Here is a 15,734-nt window from a genome sequence, read left to right as displayed (position 1 = left end):
AACAGACGAACTTTTATTAAACTAAGTGTTTGTTATTTGTCATTCTATTTATGCTCTCTGTTGCAGCGTTGGCCGACATTTTCTCTGGTCTGGCTCTCGATTTGAGTTCTTCTGCGGAAAAATTGGTAAAGATGTGCGGCCCTTCAGTAATAGCCAATGATGAAGGAATTCAAAGAGCAGGGCGAGCCGCAATATTGGCTTTAGCTAAACTGTGCCCACAACAGCATGCTGCTAAGACGCTACTTACTTACCAACTGGGCGTGCTTGCAGGGAGCGAAGGCAAGCTTGCCAGTACCTCACAGAAGCTATCAATAATAGCCACAATTCGAGAGGTATTTTTTATTTTTGATATTTTCGAGCATTATTCGTCATCATATGATAGACTATTATCGTATACTCGTCTATACGTATAATCCTGCTTTGGCCAAATAACAGCTCAAATTAAAATTCGGTATTTAGGATTAAGTAAAACTGAAGAATCTCGATACTGGCCGTGCCGCCCACAGCGAACAATAAACATTTGCTGAAAATTTAGGAGAAATATTTTTGAAAGATTTTTTTGCTGAATTTTGCACATAGATTTAAACTACCAAAAAAGATGTAAGTGCTATTTTTGAATGAAATTACTGTGATTAAGAAAGATGCATATGGAATACTATTGTAGTTTCCATTACTTATTGTTTTTAAATAACAGGTTTCGTCATTTTTGTCCGCACCACATTAACCTTGAGTCTGTAGTTAAATCTTCTCTAAATAACTACCTTTGACAATCTTTTTAAAATTACAATTATTTTATTTACAGACAAAAACTGCGTATGCAAACGATACGTCTTTATCATCAGAACTATTGAGTTGTATACTGCGGGGCATGGCGCCTCTGCTCAAAAGCGAAGTCAGTGAACCAGTCATCCTCGAAATGCTACAAACCATTGCGGAGTAAGTGAGGAAAATTAGTTGTTGCTCACATTCGTGGACTACATTTCTGGTGAATCTTTATTATACCTTCCACAGGCATTAGTCTGCAATTTTGGTGTGAAAGAACCTGAGCTAGACATGTGGGAAATCAGGTGGGTCTGTTTATCCAACCCGTGAATCTAAAGATATTTTCTAAGATAATTCTAAGATATTTCTTAGATATCTAAAGGGTGCATTTCTTCTTTCCTCGGCTTTTGGTTCATGCCTTACTATAACTACAAGTGAACGTACCCAGCTATCATTTTTAAAGGTACCTTTATAGATGTTCCCATAATGGACTCCTATTAAAACATGACGCAAGCTGTTGTACAGCGCTCAAATGTTTATCATCTAAAGTCTGAATCTATTCGTAGAATATTATGAAACGTTTAGATAAATTTATCTTAATAACGTTATATTCTTAAAAATTACGAATTATATTCCTGGTTCCCGTATCTCTTAGTGTCAGGTTACCCGTAAAATTTATACTGTGATTTTGGATCATTACACTTCTTAAGTACGCGTTGCTTTAAAACCGGAATACCAGACTGCTCTTAGATTACTTCTACTTAAGAATTTACAGTAGTTACTGGTACGTCTACGCGGTTACGTTTTACAAACATATTTCGATAAACTATAGACAATGAAGTATTCTTTCCAATTAGGCCTTCGGACGCCAACATATTATTTTACCGGTAAAATTAGTGAAAACAGGACAGGTCAGTAAGGATTTTGGGGAAATATGTGATTGTGACAGCTAGTGCCTAATTTCAATATGGGCACAAGTTCTCACAACATTTCATTAAGCAAACACATATGGGAGGAGAGGATAGCGACAATTATAGCCGTTTATTAATAATTAAGTAATAACTTGCACGAATGAATTACATATTGGCCATTTGGGCTTAAAAATTTATATTCACCATAATGAAGCATACGCCTTTGGGAGCGATAGTTAAGCAATTAGACACCGCTACCGGTCCTACCGATTAAGCCCAAGCCAGTCTGTATCAGTGATCTGAGTGTATTAGTTATGTATATTGCAAGGACGGTGTCTTTCATTAATAGAAAGGTCTAGCTAAATTTGCTGTGATTGATATACAACAAATCTATAAACGATGTGCCTTCTTGTTTCTGATTTGGCTAAATCGCGTTTCGTACGTAAGCGCATTGGAGAACGGAGCGCAAAACTAGGCAGCCTAGTACTCACGGGTTGCCGTTTCCTTAGAGATAAATGGTTCGTGAGGCTCTGGAAACGAAATCAACGGCTGTTAGTTACTTCGTTAAGGATTTCAGATACTAGTGCGTATCAAATTGATCTCCTACACCAACTGATGGGGCTTAACCGACGTGCTGCGCGAGCTTCTTCTAAGTTAATTCCAAATTTCACAACGTGTAGTGGATTCAGTCCTGTTTGAATGACTAATGAGTAAACAATTAAGCCACATGAGCTGTCCAAGTACTGACGATTTGCGCATCCACAGTTATAAAGGATGCGGTAAAGGCTCATATACAAGGAAGAGAATCACCAGGAAACTGCTGTCCTGATTGTTGAACTTTACTGTCATACAGGAACTGTACATACCACAAAAACAAAGCGATATCATTTATTGAAGGGAAGCTGTCATCGGCCTCGGAAATCTTCTAAGGAGATCGTCTACACTGCTTTGTACCACTACGAATAATGTGGGAAGTGCAATAAAATTCCTAAGGCATTTTTCAGCTAATGCGATAGCGCAAAATGTTCTTAGTCCGCATACCAGTCTGATATCTGCCTATAAAAAGGTCTCTTACTTATTCGGTTTATAGAATAAAGAAATTATTGCAGAGGAGGGAAACGATATTTGACTTGTCCTGTTCAGCGGGTGCTCCAGAAAAGTAGAACCCATTTCACCATTTTCCACCAGCTAGGTATTTAAGCAATATTTGATAAAAAAACATCTCAGTGGATGACGATATTGCATAACTTAGACCTATTAAGTGAAATTATAAATGGGTCTTAATATGACAACCTGTGTGTCTGTTCTGCATGTTCTTTACCGGCCTGTCTGACAATGAGTCAGCAGCTTTGACGGGATGGCATTAAGTCAGCATTTGTAAGCGTATCCTTTGACTATGTGCGACTACTGAAAATCCCTTGGGCTGTTAACTTACTTACAGATTTATTTTAAGTACAAATATGAAAAACAGACTCCACAAACTTTCAAATGCCTTTTTTCGATGAGGATCTGTAAGAATTAGGAGAATGATGGTTGTCACATGTCTCATACGAACGATAGCGACACTTATCCGCAGAATGACGAACGAAATGCTGTTCGCTTTCAAGTGGCCTGTCGCAAGCAAGAAAAAACAACGGTTACCTCTACTGCTAGCTCTCCGTCTTTGCGGGTGAATTGATTGCAGGCTTTTCCGTCAACCATGATTCCGTCGACACGCACTGCGGAAGCTACCATGCCGGTCCGTCGTGCTAAAGATCTTGATTGTTAAGTCTTCACACTACCACCCATGCTATTATATTTATAAAATTCATCACTTGAGCTACCTCAGAAAACTGTGTTTCATTATTAGATTTGCACGAAGATCAATTTTTATATAATCTTGTTGCAGCGCAACCTCCTCGGAGATAATACAGTTCTTAGGTAATCTAAAATCATTAGCAAAAGGCGTCGCAAATAATATGCGGACGCAAAAGACGCAGAAGCAGGTTTTAGCACAGTTTAGTGAAAAATCTGGAGGTGAAAAAAAAGGAGAAACGCTAGTGGACACACTAGAGTCCATCGACGTCGTCGAAGAGTCTTTGATAATTCTTTCATCGATTAAGTCACTATAGCAACGAAAATTTAATGTGGGCATGACAACCACGTCACGGATTTATTTACTATATATGTCATATGTCACAAATGTCAGATTGGCGCTTTGTGAGATGCAATGAAACCAATATATTTTATCGACGTTGTTTGCTTTTTAGTTCTGTCAAGCCTGAAGTAACAAATCGTCTTTGGTCTTTCGTTAATAAAAAAAAATGATTATCGATGCAAAAATAAGTCACGGGAACAAACATGTGAGCGGTTTAGATCCCTAGTCGAAAATATAAGTAATGTAAATGGAAACTGCATTGAACAAACGAAGGAATGACACCTTTAAATGACGCAAGCATTTTTTTGTGTTAGAGGTACATTTTTTATTTTGACTTGTCCTAACGTCTGAACAGCTATATACCTGCCATTCGCGTTTCCATGTGTAATTATTTTGTATATGATTTCTCGACTAAATCGATAGTGGGACAATGTTTACAAGTTGCTCGTTTCAGGGCATGAATAGCCTATTATTACACGAATTTAATTCGAGAAGTTAAGCGGGTTGAAGCCAGCATTAGATATTTTTTGCTTAATCTAAGAAATAATTGACGCACACCGATGACGCCCGGCGTTGCCATCAAGTAATCAGACTGCGTGTCTTCGATTCCCGTGTCAACGGTCTCTGAGTCGCTTGAGAATATTTGAAGTACCGAGCTACATTCCTTATTTCATTGAAATGAGTAGCTCAGAGTAGCAGATGCCCCTGATATTCATTGCAATATACTAGCATTCCAATCTACTCCGCATTACCACCAAATGCATTACACGCATTTTCAAATGGCCTGAGTCATTTATGGCGGACGCATTTTGTTACCGCATTTTCAGACACTTCAGTATTTCCGCCCCAATCTTGTGACTTGTGCTTCCATTTGAGTCGCCAGGAAACTTACTGTCTATACTTCATTTTGTTTAAAAGGCTCTATAATTACGGCAACTCGTTCTTTGGTTTGAGATCTTCAGTTTTCCTCAGCTTTTGCGGCTGCTTTCATTTTCAAGTAATAGAAGCTGACTAACAACGTTGGTTTTTAACACTAAACGTTTTCTTTATGTGTACACTCATTTTTCTTTGATAACACCTAATCAGCCAGTGGCTTACTGCAATTTATCATGCATTAGAGAATACCTCATATAAATCCGGGTCACATTTACTTAGGTGTAGTATTTTATGCCTTTAACAAATGGCTATGCTATAGCTATGTGGCACTAGTTTACTCACGATTGTACAGGGTCAGTGGCACCGGAGTTGCAATTTCTAAGATAACCGTAGCGTCACCCGTGTGACTTGCGCTGTCTTCCCACGGGGCGAACTTATTATTGTCGTAAATTCACCTGTCGCTGTTGAGCTTGAAGTCAGCAAAGCACATGCTGTCGGAATTGCACAAGGTCTCGACCTACCGTGCCTCCAGATCTCGGGGGACTCTCCGGGCAGTATGGTCTGGTAAGCGAATAGTTCATGCGGACCTAAAACAGGTCGCACAAAATCCTTAGAAGGCTCGTGACCATGTCCTCAAAGAGTTGCCGAGATCAACTATCTGGTGATTTCTTGGATCTTTTTACGGCTGCTGGTAGACCTCGTACAGGACTACCACCTTCTTGAATCACGAATTCCGCGCTGATGATGAAACGCTTCGTCACGTATTGTATTTAAGCCGCTGACGTGATTTACCACCTATAGCTTCCTTCGCGCGGAGCATGGGAAGTGTTTTCACGACCGCTGAGACTTCGAATTCCGAGAAAGTCCAAGAAGTATGAACCCTGTAGCCCAAGAATTAAAACTTTTGGGGCCTAGTCATTGTCGGAATGACGGAAAGAACGCAAATGGCGGAAAAACCCGTTCTTTGTCATTTACAGCATTTAGAAACGAGATAAATGGTATCCGCAAAATCGGGTTTGAAGTGGTGCTTTTCCGGGCCGAAAGGAAGTGCAAATCAATCATCGCATGCGCAATTTAATCGTTACGGAAGCTAGGTGAAATTCCTTTGAAGCTCCCGGTAATTGTGCGGATCGTTTAGAAATTGCGTTTTTTTTTTTAAAAAAATGACCGACAACATTGTATTGCGCACCTTAAAATACCTGTGTTCGAAATTAGCTCGTCAGGTTCTGGTCCCACAGGAATACAACTTCCGAGGTCGTCCATATGTAAAGCATTGCCAATGAAAACGCCTTGTCAGGGCTGATCCTGCGGCTGGTGCGATACGGACAACACAGAGAAAGGACCCTTGACTGCGCATAACCTTAAGGTTTAAAAAAGGTTATGTACTACCATACGAGCTTACAGGTAGCTTGGCGTACAACGTAGAGGAGAAAGGAGCCCCGACCACCCCAGCCGAAGGAAGCCATTGCTTTGTATGACTAGAAGAAACTGACAAGTCAAGTGCAGAAGGTATTGTAATGGACAGATGAAGGCTTGTTTGTTCATCAAGAATAATACAAAGGCCTACGATAGCCCAGCTTACCCAGCGGTGTACGAAGGCATAGTATTTTCCCCTTGTCGTCTAGTCGAGCATCATGTTAGACTCTTTGACGGCACAAGGGATACTTTTCCGGATCCTCCCGAAGAGTTTAAACCGCATTCGTACAACAGAAATCGCCAATGCAGCTTCATCCGTAACAATTCCAAATAGGCTTACCGTTTCTGCAAGTAACTCAAAGGCCACCCTTAAGAGGAGGTGATGCTGCCAGGTTTTGCATGTGCGCGACGGATACCGATTGTACAATATCCCGGGCGCAGCTGACCCTAACCGCAGCAAATCTAATGAAGGAACCAATAAAGAAATAAATATGGTGGTGTTCGAAAGACAGGCGACAAGTGCTTTAGGCGAAGTGCCTGATTTGATCGCATCCTCGTCGACTCGATACTAGACTGGTCTACGTATTCTGCCAATTTACAGCCCGGGTCAAATATAGTAATTTATTGGTCTTAGCTTTTCGGCAGGGCTGTATCGTTTACTTGCCATCAAATCCAACGAACAGAAAAGCTATTTGTTGAACTTAACTTACTGCGATTTATTCGACGTCCGACAGTCCCGGGCGAGATTTGCTTGGAAATTTTAATGTAATTTTTATTCTCCGATTTTTCGCCTTACATATATCTGTTTTAAAAAAACATCTCTTTTTTTTAAAACAAATGGGTATCTTACGTCTAAGCCAACGCCTCTAATCTTTTTTTGTCAAAAAGGTTGTTGTTTTTCATCGGATAGTAATAGAGTGTGAGATATAAATTCTTCAGCAGATTATCGCGAAAAATTAGTAATGATCCAAGAACTTATGAAAGAAGCTAAATTTCACCCACTACTTGCGTGGGACATAAAATTAGTGATCCGGTATAAGCCGCCTTCCGTAATAGTTATAGATAATTTCTATACAAAACTAATTAAATCCTTATCAAAACACAGCTCTCAAATGGATCTCTATATCAAAATACCAAATCCAAGTACGCAAAGAACATCGAAACTAGCTTCTCTCTAGGCATAATTTTTAGACGTACTAGAACGTTGGTTAGAAGTGAGCAAAAATAATGCATTATGAGTTAAATATAGATTAAAGAAATTGCACGACTTCAAAAGATAAATATATCGATTTCCAGATATACCCGATAACGCATAGATTTATTTAACCAACAAAAATCAATTATATGGAAACAGTACGTACTATTTTAATGGTATACTTGCTAATTAATTTTTCAGGTGGTGTTCGAGTGTGCCTCTTATACCCAAAGAACTCATTTCTATTATAGAAATCGGGCTGCGTCTTAAAACAAGTAGCACTTCTATACAGGTAAGACATTTAAAGGTTTTCTTTGTCATGAACAAATAAATATCGGATAATAGGTTTCGGCTGCGAATGCAATGCTCGGGACTAAACCATTTTAGGGTTTTAAACAAGTAAAGATTTAGCAAGTTTAGATCAACATTTCCTCCATCTTGTTCTAAGAACTTATCATAAACAAATTTTTATACAGCCGAGAGTTCTATAATTATCCGCTGTCATCATTCAATTTTTGGTTCATTATTCGTATTAAGAAAGACTATCTGTGAAGACTGTAAAATTCTTGTCTTCATCTGTAGTTTTTCTCATTTCTTTACCCAACTGAATTTTTCGAACAAATAACCGTCTGCTTTCTATGCTGATCAAGTTTTACACCCGTTTGATTCCTGTGCTAGTGACATTAATCATTTCATATCTGCCATCACTGCGTCGGTTGTTCTCAACTTTCAGCTTCGAATATAGATGTTGCAATAATCTATTTTTGACATCTGATTAGTCTTCTGCCGAGGTCGAAAGGCACTAAAAAAGCCCGGAACATCTGTGCCGTATACGTTAAAAACTAGATAAACCTGCAGAATGTACCCGGTCCTGACTGGCCTTTCGAGTTCGGCAAAAATTCGCAAATTTTGAAAACTAATTGTTTTCAAAATTCGAAAATTGATGATTTAAATTTTCGAAAAATGCCATCGAATGAAGGTACCTGATGATTGCCTCAGATGTGCGGTCGACCTTTTTGGCCGATTCTCAGTTTTTTTTTAGCATTCGCCATATAACTGTCGACTGAAATCTGTTCGCTTTCTGGGCGCTTAAACTCCATCCGAAAGGGCTTACAGAGTGTTTCTCAGCTATAATTCAATCGCCGTAGGTAAGACAAATACCCTAGGAGCTCTTTGGATTGAATGCGAAAAACGATATTTTTGCCAACCTTTCAACAGTTTATATTCATTTAATGCCGGCTACGTGTTGTAACAATGTTGGGTATTCTTTAAGTAGTGACTCCTTGTAAAACATTACATAGTATATTATGGGAAAAACATGTTATTTACTGCATAAAAAGCAGATACGTCTTCCTTTGGACGCATATAACGGCTCGAGTTTATATGTAGCAGTAGAATCTGTGCAAAATTGCTTTATTCATCTTACTCCTATTTCTCCGGTTCCCCTTTTTCCAGTATTCCGAAAACCAGGCCCGTCTGTAGAGTTCTTGCATGTAAACACAGGGTTTTTCTTCCAGATACTAGTTATATATCCCGATATATTTTCTTGCAAAAAGTAACCTACATATTACGATTGGCAACATAGCCCATAAGATTTGCCTCCACCGAAAAAGTCCGTGGATTTCCAAGGCGTGTAACTACTGATACTTACATCTTTATGATATAAGTACCTATCTATATAGTATATATCCTTACTGATACTTATATACTTTAGCAAACAGGGTCCTCAGGCTTTCCGTCTGCAGTATTAATATTAATCTTAAAAAGGCGAATGTCCCGTTCGCTAAACGTCCCGCTTTCTATTCGTATGCTAAATTTGTCGTTTGGGTCATCCTTGCTGTCGATTTTGTTTCAATATTTTATCGACAAAGTCCAGGCTAAAACCGTTTTGTCTACCCCACAATTGCTGAAAGTTTAATTTAACCACTTTGTCGAGTTGCTGATTTCATGCAGAAATGACTACCTCGTACCCAACTGTAATTTCGCGAAGGAATCGATAAAGTATTATGTTGATTCAAGGAGCTGTAACTTTGATATAGCCTGTGTCTGGATAAAAATCTTTCGGTATTTTGGGCTCATTTTTTTGTATGTGGCTATACTTCGCGCCCCGTATTTTATTTTGTTAATACTTTGTAAAAACAGCGTTATTTTGCGTAATCAAATTTCTTAATCGAGTTATACGCACCATGCTTTCTTTCTTTGGAATCTGAATTGGGCTATAATTTTGTTTTGTGTGAATTAAGTGTTTTCTAAAGAAGCGAAAGTGTTTGTGAGTGATATTCAAGCCTTGCTAAGCAGCTGAAGAGTATAAAGAGAACCGATTCAGAAAAACTGAAAAAATTGAATCCTTTATGCCAAAAAGGATTCTTTTCGAAGAAGGCTTACTACAATACATGAATTAGCGCATCTTTTGAGCTTGGTTGATCTAGGTCACAAGTTTCCTACGTAGCCTATGAACTGATTAACTAGAAAGCCAGTTAAACGTCAGTTTCTTATGATTTTTTTTTATTTAAACTATTTCGTGGAATTAGTCATGAGAATGTACTAAATTCTTAATTATATAATGATATAAATGATACCAGGAAATAGTCTGAATAGGATAGTCTGCCAACATAAATTGACATATGTATGTATAATGATGTTGCAACAATGTATCTCATCCCTTACATTTCCATTACATATATATCATTATAAGATGTGATTAAAAAGCATATGTCCTTAAAAAGCTAAATAGAAATATGTCTCATAGCCGTACCTTGTTATATGTGTGCACATGATAGTTCTCCAAATTTATGGTTATGGGCACTCCGCTTATGCATTCTTGCCGCATTGCGCTCTGAGTATTATGATGCATTCCGAGCTCTGTTTTAAACAATTTAGTATATTGAGTAAACTCATTCCATTAGGCTTACTCAATACACTAAATATCCAGAGTATGTGCAACTATTCTCTGCTGGTTTCTAGGTGGCCTACCTCAACTGCTTCCTTTCTGGCCTTACGGATGCCTCACCTTCCTCTATCCAACAGCCCAGTTTTATTAAAACACTGGAAGACGTTTTGCGGACTTCACAGGGAAAATCGGCCGTTGTAGCAATTTACCCATATTATATCGCCACTGCTTGTGTACTTTACAAATTGGCATCGAAATTAAAACCTAGTGAGTAACTGCAACAAAACAATATTTCTTTTTCTAGTTAAATTTTGAGACTTGATTTAAATAAAGTAAAATCTGGAAGAGCGATCACTGTGTTAGCCGTAAACAGAAGGATTTTTTTAGAGGCGGGACACCTGAGGCAACCAAAATACGCGTTGAACCATTCGAAAGTAGAAAAAAAAGGAAATATTTCTGCCTCCCGAGCAATCATAAGGTACCTATGATTGCTGACATCACGAATAAAAATTATACTGCTTTATCAATCAGACTTAGCGTGATGTCTAAAATGTCTTAGAAGCTGTGAGTATTTTCCACTAGGCTAAATCTATTATGCTTTTCAGGTGATGAATTGGCAAAGTTACTTTCTCAAACGACCGAAGGAGCCGAAGCCTTACCCTACTTAGCGGACAAATTTATTTTTTCTACGGTGTCGGGAAACCCACTTTTAGAACATATGGCACTTGAGTTAGTGGAGATGTTACTGCGCGATGGATGCCCGTTTGGAGCATGCTGCCCGGTGCTGTTGCGCACTTTGACCAGCTCAAACAGGAATGTACGAACAAATGCCATCCAGGTTATAAAACGGATCTGTTCTCCACAAGGCGAGCACAAGTCGGGTGGCATAATGCTAGCGTTATATTTGCTTGATCATATCGACGTGGTCGCATCAGAAGTGACTGCGCCACAAGCAATTATTGCCATTGCCGTAAACGAAGCCTATGACCGCATGCAGAGTCTTCTCATTGCCGAAGAAGCTATATTAGCTGCGCATACTGTTAAGACTCCAGTGTGGGTCAAAATTTTAGAACAGCAGAAGATTTCACTAGAAAATATCAATGTAGACAAATTACTTGCTCGTCTTATGAAGAGTGATGAAATAATCGACGAGCGGGCACATAAGTGCATAGCGTCGTTAGCCAGTTTTTACCCTGAAGTCATCTTTTCAAGGGTGGCACACTATTTTGAAGATCACTTAAAGGATCCGGCGCTTCTTAGTGTAAGTAAACTTGAAGTGCAAATTTTTCATTCACCAAAAGGTGAGGTTTTTGATAAGACTGTAATTGGACAGTCCCTAGAAGTGCCCGAGAAGAACGTAAAACGCGAAAGCAAAGCTTACACATACGAGGAGCAATTATTTGAACTTGAACTTAAAAAGATCAGCGAGCAAAAGAAGGGTATTCAACTGACGCCGAAACAAAAAGAAGCACTTGTGCTGCAGTTAGAAAAAGAAACCACAATCCGGCAGCACCTACAGCTATTGCATGTGAAAGTTGTCAACTCGAAACAACTAATGCTTACTCTTCTTAACAGCACAGACCTTCCCACCCACTTGGTATTCGTGCATCTTTCTCCCTATATGAAGCATATTGTAAGACGACTGCTGGCCATGCTTGGATCATACCTTGCAGCGAATCATATGAAAGATCTTCTTTATGAGATGATTATAATTACAGCTCCAACGAAACGAATAGGCTTAAGCGCTTTCTATGCGCTTTTGCGCGCAAGAGATGAAAGCAGAGCAGCTATAGATAATGAGTGGCGCCAAGAGCCGCTTGTAGATGCACTTCATCGAACTATCCGAGAACTCCATACATATATAGTCAGACAGCAAGGTTCCCAAGAGTATCATGAGATAGTGGCAAATGAGTTTACTGTGATGCGCGCTAAGCTAAATTCACTATTTTTCAACCTTGTCTTTCCACTGCTGGCACTTATTTTACAAAGAGAACTAGGTAGCGAAACAAGCATCCGATGTATTCAACTGGCGCAAGCATATTATGTGAAAAACTTCGTTGATGATGATGAGTCAATGGTGTTGTGCAATCCCGGCCATCTATGTTCTGCAGATGTGTTGTACACCCTGTTGGTGGTGGGCCAAAATACGGCCCTTCGTGCAGATGTGCAAATTGCATTGATAGAAATATGTCAATCACTTTCCGTGTTAAAAGCTGAGCCCGACGTCATCGATGGAATTCTCGAACTACTTTATTGCCCAAATGGTTTCGTTCGTACTATGTGCTTCCGAACTTTACAAGAACTATTTGCAAGGAATCAAACTCTTGCTGAGTCTTTGATCGCAGCCATAACGAAAAGCACGTGGATGTTTAAATGCGATCCAGAGGAGACTGTACGGTCGGCTGCTGAACAGCTGTGGTTACAGCTGAATCTACAAGCGAGCCCGGAATTTTTCGACGTTTTAGTTGAGGGAGCTCTTAAGCCTCAAGCTCATGCTCGACAGGCGGCAGGACAAGCATTGATGACGCTTTCAGCTATGCATCCTAACAAGATTGGAGAGGTCGTATCTGTACTCAGAGATCGTTATGCGACACTCATAGCGGATTCAGAGCCTCAAAAGGATAACTTCGGCCGCATCGTAGACTTGCATTGGGTAGACACTTGGTATTCTCGATGGGGTGTGGCACATGCGCTTCGCAGCATGGCGGGCAGCATGAATCAAACAGTAGTGATCGATGTGGTTAGCTTCCTCATTCCTACAGGACTGTCCGATCCTCATAGTAAGGTGAACATTGAAATGCTGGATGCTGGGTTAGCGATTGTAGATGCTGCAGGCAAAGAGAGTGTGTCACCCCTGCTCAAACTCATCGATGATTATCTCAAACGCGCTGAACAAACTCCAACAGGAGATCGCGTACGCCAGAGCGTTGTTATTCTTATGGGCGCTCTAGCTCGCCATCTTGATAAGAATGATAATCGTGTCAAACCTATCGTACGGCGATTGCTTGAACTTCTGTCTGTTCCTTCTCAGTCTGTTCAAGAGGCTATTAGCGCATGTTTACCTCCTCTGGCTCCCGCAGTTAAAGGCGAAGCTCCAGGAATTGTGAACAACCTTATGGCTGTATTGCTAAATTCTGAAAATTATGGAGAGCGTCGTGGAGCCGCTTATGGGCTAGCAGGATTAGTAAAAGGACTCGGTATTTTGTCGTTAAAACAGTTGGATATTATGCCTCGTCTTACAGACGCTATTCAAGACAAGAAGAATGTTCGTAAAAAGGAAGGTGCTTTGTTCGCTTTTGAAATCCTGTGCAATGTGCTGGGTAAGCTATTCGAACCTTATATCGTACATATTCTTAGCCACCTGCTCACCTGCTTTGGCGATTCAAACCAGTATGTACGCGAGGCAACTGAGGCTACAGCCAAAGCGATGATGCGTCACCTAACCGGTCATGGAGTTAAACTTACATTACCCATTCTGCTCGGCGCTCTTGAGGATGATTCGTGGCGTACTAAGTGTGGCGCTGTGGAACTGCTTGGCAGCATGGCCTACTGCGCTCCTAAACAACTGAGCACATGCTTGCCCACCGTAGTACCAAAACTAATTCAGGTAAGTAGATTCACTGCTTACTGTTGTGTCAACTTTGATATCATGTTTTGTATTAAAGGTAGACAATATCTATACATTACTAGCGTTGCTGAATGTTTCAGTAGAATCGTCTACATATTTAGCTTATATATTCAAAAGCGTCAAAAGTTTTATACCAGTGCACATGCTTAAATAATTCGGATCTCAGTTATTCGTTTTAAGCTAGCACTTTGCCAAAATTTATTGTACAAATGCCGCCTTTTTTTGGAATGTTAAAACGATTGTCAAGCTCGAGCGATCCCCACCTTGGATCCCCTTAATTTTCTCAAATGTTTTTCCATCTTAAATATTTATTCAGTTTCAAGGGAAAAAGCAGGATACAGGTAACGATGTGTGACCCGGTACATTTTCGTGCTAAAAAGTACCAAAAAGCCACAGTTAATTTTTTCTTGTAAACTTGTTGTGTAAGTCGTTGAAACATCTTTAACATGAGTTCATAATGAGTAATTCTCTAACATTAGAAAAATAGATGAAAAGAAACTGGAGTATAGATGTTGTTTTCCTCAGTCTGAATTCATCTTTGAAGCCTTGTTCCATCGGTTTTGTTTTCGTCTCAACGTCACATCGATAAAGCATTGAAGCAACTTTCTCTTTGAGCGGTTCCTCTTTAAGGTTGACCTGAGGTAATTACTGACGGCTCCATATGTTAGAGATTTGAATCCTTTGGCATAACCTTTGTTGTAAACCTCCTCGCCTTCTAACTGCCCTTCAGATTAATCCGATTTAGCTCGTGTAAGATACTTAAACTCTCCTGCAAGAAGCCTAAAGATCCAGCATTTCTCCAACAGTAAATGTTTTCTTTTACCACGCTTCTGTTCTCATTCAGTACAAAAAGGGGCTAAAAATTGTATTTGAAGAAATCTTTGTAGCAAATAGTTAGTACTATTGACGTACCTGGCTTTGACTTTTAGCTTAGTTTCCAAAACACTTTTACAACATGACATTGCCTATGGATACTTGACTTCGTAGCACAGAACGTTACACACGTTTTTAGCCTGAACTTTTATTTAAAAAAAAAAAAACAGGTGGAAGGAAGAAGACAAAACAAAGCACATACTTGAATATTTTCAAAGGCGGCTTGTGCCCAACGGGTAGGTAGTGAGTTTGATGCCACTAACTAGTCACGGACCTGCCTTAGCCAATAAAAGCTGGATATTTTATCGATATTTGTATAATTAAGATATACATTAGACTAGCTCTAATAAATATACAGGATTACACGTGTTAATTGGGAGAAACATAGGCAGGCTATATATCGTTACGCACATACGTTTATCCACTAAGTGTGGTACCAGGGAAAGACCAGCAATAACAAACAAAATTGTTATTTTATGGAATTTAAGCCAAGTTCGCCGATTGTCCGACTTTCTCGCACTGCACAACTCTCACCAAGATCAAAAATTTCGTACCCGAAAGTCCGGCATTGACGATCTACGCTCTTACTAGTTTTTGGCGGGTTGTGAAAAATGACTTCATAGAGCAAATCCGGAGATCTTCAATAGGTTTTAGATTTGAAAGGCCTGAAAATATGAAAATGACCGTCACCCTCTAGGTTTTAATATAAAATTTACCGGCTGTAACAATTGAGGCATATCCGTTCCAATGACCAATCTTGAGTCTTTTTGCGCTTTTTAAACTTTATGGCTGTATTGAGTCATTACATTTTTAGGACCTTTGGCCTGCTATCGGCCGAAAATGCTTGTCTGCAGCGTGTGTAAGCCACCCTTTAAGAAATTCACAGCTATCAATATTGCTTGACATGCGATTACTATTAAAAAGTTATTGCATTTAAAGACGGAATAGGTTGGAAATCATTTGTTAGCAACTTAGGTGCCGAATTGAAGCCTTAATCGCGGCGAGTGGCATATATGTACGGACGTCAGAAACCAAATACAAAACAT

General features: G+C 39.6%; 1 protein-coding gene across 8 annotated transcripts in view; it reads left to right on the top strand.

Annotated features, from left to right (window-relative positions):
- The window catches only part of l(3)80Fj (lethal (3) 80Fj), a 74,429-nt gene that overhangs the window by 32,979 nt on the left and 25,716 nt on the right, over nucleotides 1–15,734 (top strand). For all 8 annotated transcript variants that reach the window (XR_002670792.2, XM_086979857.1, XM_022791028.2 and 5 more), the window contains 5 exons: nucleotides 67–332; nucleotides 803–936; nucleotides 7,499–7,589; nucleotides 10,262–10,454; nucleotides 10,793–13,794. Coding sequence is in view for 7 of the 8 variants with exons in the window: in XM_086979857.1 (XP_086835983.1) it covers nucleotides 67–332; nucleotides 803–936; nucleotides 7,499–7,589; nucleotides 10,262–10,454; nucleotides 10,793–13,794 (3,686 nt within the window). In the remaining variant the exon portion in view is untranslated. The remainder of the gene's footprint in view (nucleotides 1–66; nucleotides 333–802; nucleotides 937–7,498; nucleotides 7,590–10,261; nucleotides 10,455–10,792; nucleotides 13,795–15,734) is intronic.

This window comes from Varroa destructor, unplaced genomic scaffold (assembly GCF_002443255.2).
Source record: "Varroa destructor unplaced genomic scaffold, Vdes_3.0 BEIS01000002.1, whole genome shotgun sequence".
NCBI classification, from domain to species: Eukaryota; Metazoa; Arthropoda; class Arachnida; order Mesostigmata; family Varroidae; genus Varroa; species Varroa destructor.
The sequence above is the reverse complement of the archived record's forward strand: the minus strand, read 5'-3'. Positions and strand labels throughout refer to the sequence as shown.